The 879-nt window shown below is 33.4% G+C and overlaps 1 protein-coding gene across 1 annotated transcript; it reads right to left on the bottom strand.

Annotated features, from left to right (window-relative positions):
* Positions 1 to 112: 112 nt before the first annotated feature.
* On the bottom strand, positions 113 to 820 carry LOC107712044 (galactose-specific lectin nattectin-like; the record flags this gene model as incomplete). Its single annotated transcript, XM_016517172.1, has 3 exons — positions 113 to 221; positions 399 to 524; positions 726 to 820. Coding segments are annotated over 3 exons (330 nt in total), but the record flags the coding sequence as incomplete, so codon positions are not given.
* Between the last annotated feature and the right edge of the window lie 59 nt (positions 821 to 879).

The raw sequence follows: 879 nt of genomic DNA, 5'->3' as shown, positions 1-879 counted from the left end.
ATAGAATGTTTAAGACATGTTTGACAAATGAACCAATTCACGTTACTGGTTGATGTGAAATTATACGATTGTAAATAATTATTGTAAATAAAAAACCACACTGCATTCTTACTGTTGAAGTTGAACTCCCCGCAGTTCTCGGTATGCAGATTGTCAGGTTGTCCAGGGGCCCAGTAGGTGTAGTCAAACGGAGTTCCATCAGTCCACAACCACTGTCCTTCCTAAAGAGCAAAGACAGTTATTATAAGACTGCTCTACTGTACTCAGACTCCATTTAGAAGCTCATTTAGTTTGGCTTTGAAGAAGTCAAACCATCTTCATTACAAACTTTGGAGATTTCAGTCATGACAAACAAACTAGACAAAGCAAAACAAAAAAGACCACACAACTTTACTTACATGGTTACCATCATGAGTACCAAACCAACAATGTGTGGAAGAAGAAGGCAACAGACTCAGGAGAAAATCTTGTTCTATTTTATTATGTACAGATGCGAGATTTGCATCCATACTTAGGCAGTGCTTCTAAAAACATAGATTTTTTATTGTCAATACAAAATACAGTCTTTTTATCATAAAGCATTTTTAAACAACATTTTAGTCATTTTCAAACAAAGTCAGGTCTGACTGATTATTTGCTCAGTATTAGTTTTCTGTCAAATTTATTTACAAAAAGGAAGTTTTATTTTAAAAGTAATAAAAATCACCTTGTAACTAACAATTTACCTCTGCTGTGACCCAGTTGACCGTCTGAGAGAAGAACTTGTAGCATTGGACTCCAAAATTTGTCCATCCATAGGGGCAATTTTTAACTAAATTAACTATCCAGTAAATAAACATAAGACATATTATAATAATATTTTGATAAATATTAGTTGGT

Source organism: Sinocyclocheilus rhinocerous, unplaced genomic scaffold (assembly GCF_001515625.1).
Source record: "Sinocyclocheilus rhinocerous isolate Xijiao unplaced genomic scaffold, SAMN03320098_v1.1 scaffold41218, whole genome shotgun sequence".
Classification (NCBI taxonomy): domain Eukaryota; kingdom Metazoa; phylum Chordata; class Actinopteri; order Cypriniformes; family Cyprinidae; genus Sinocyclocheilus; species Sinocyclocheilus rhinocerous.
The sequence above is the reverse complement of the archived record's forward strand: the minus strand, read 5'-3'. Positions and strand labels throughout refer to the sequence as shown.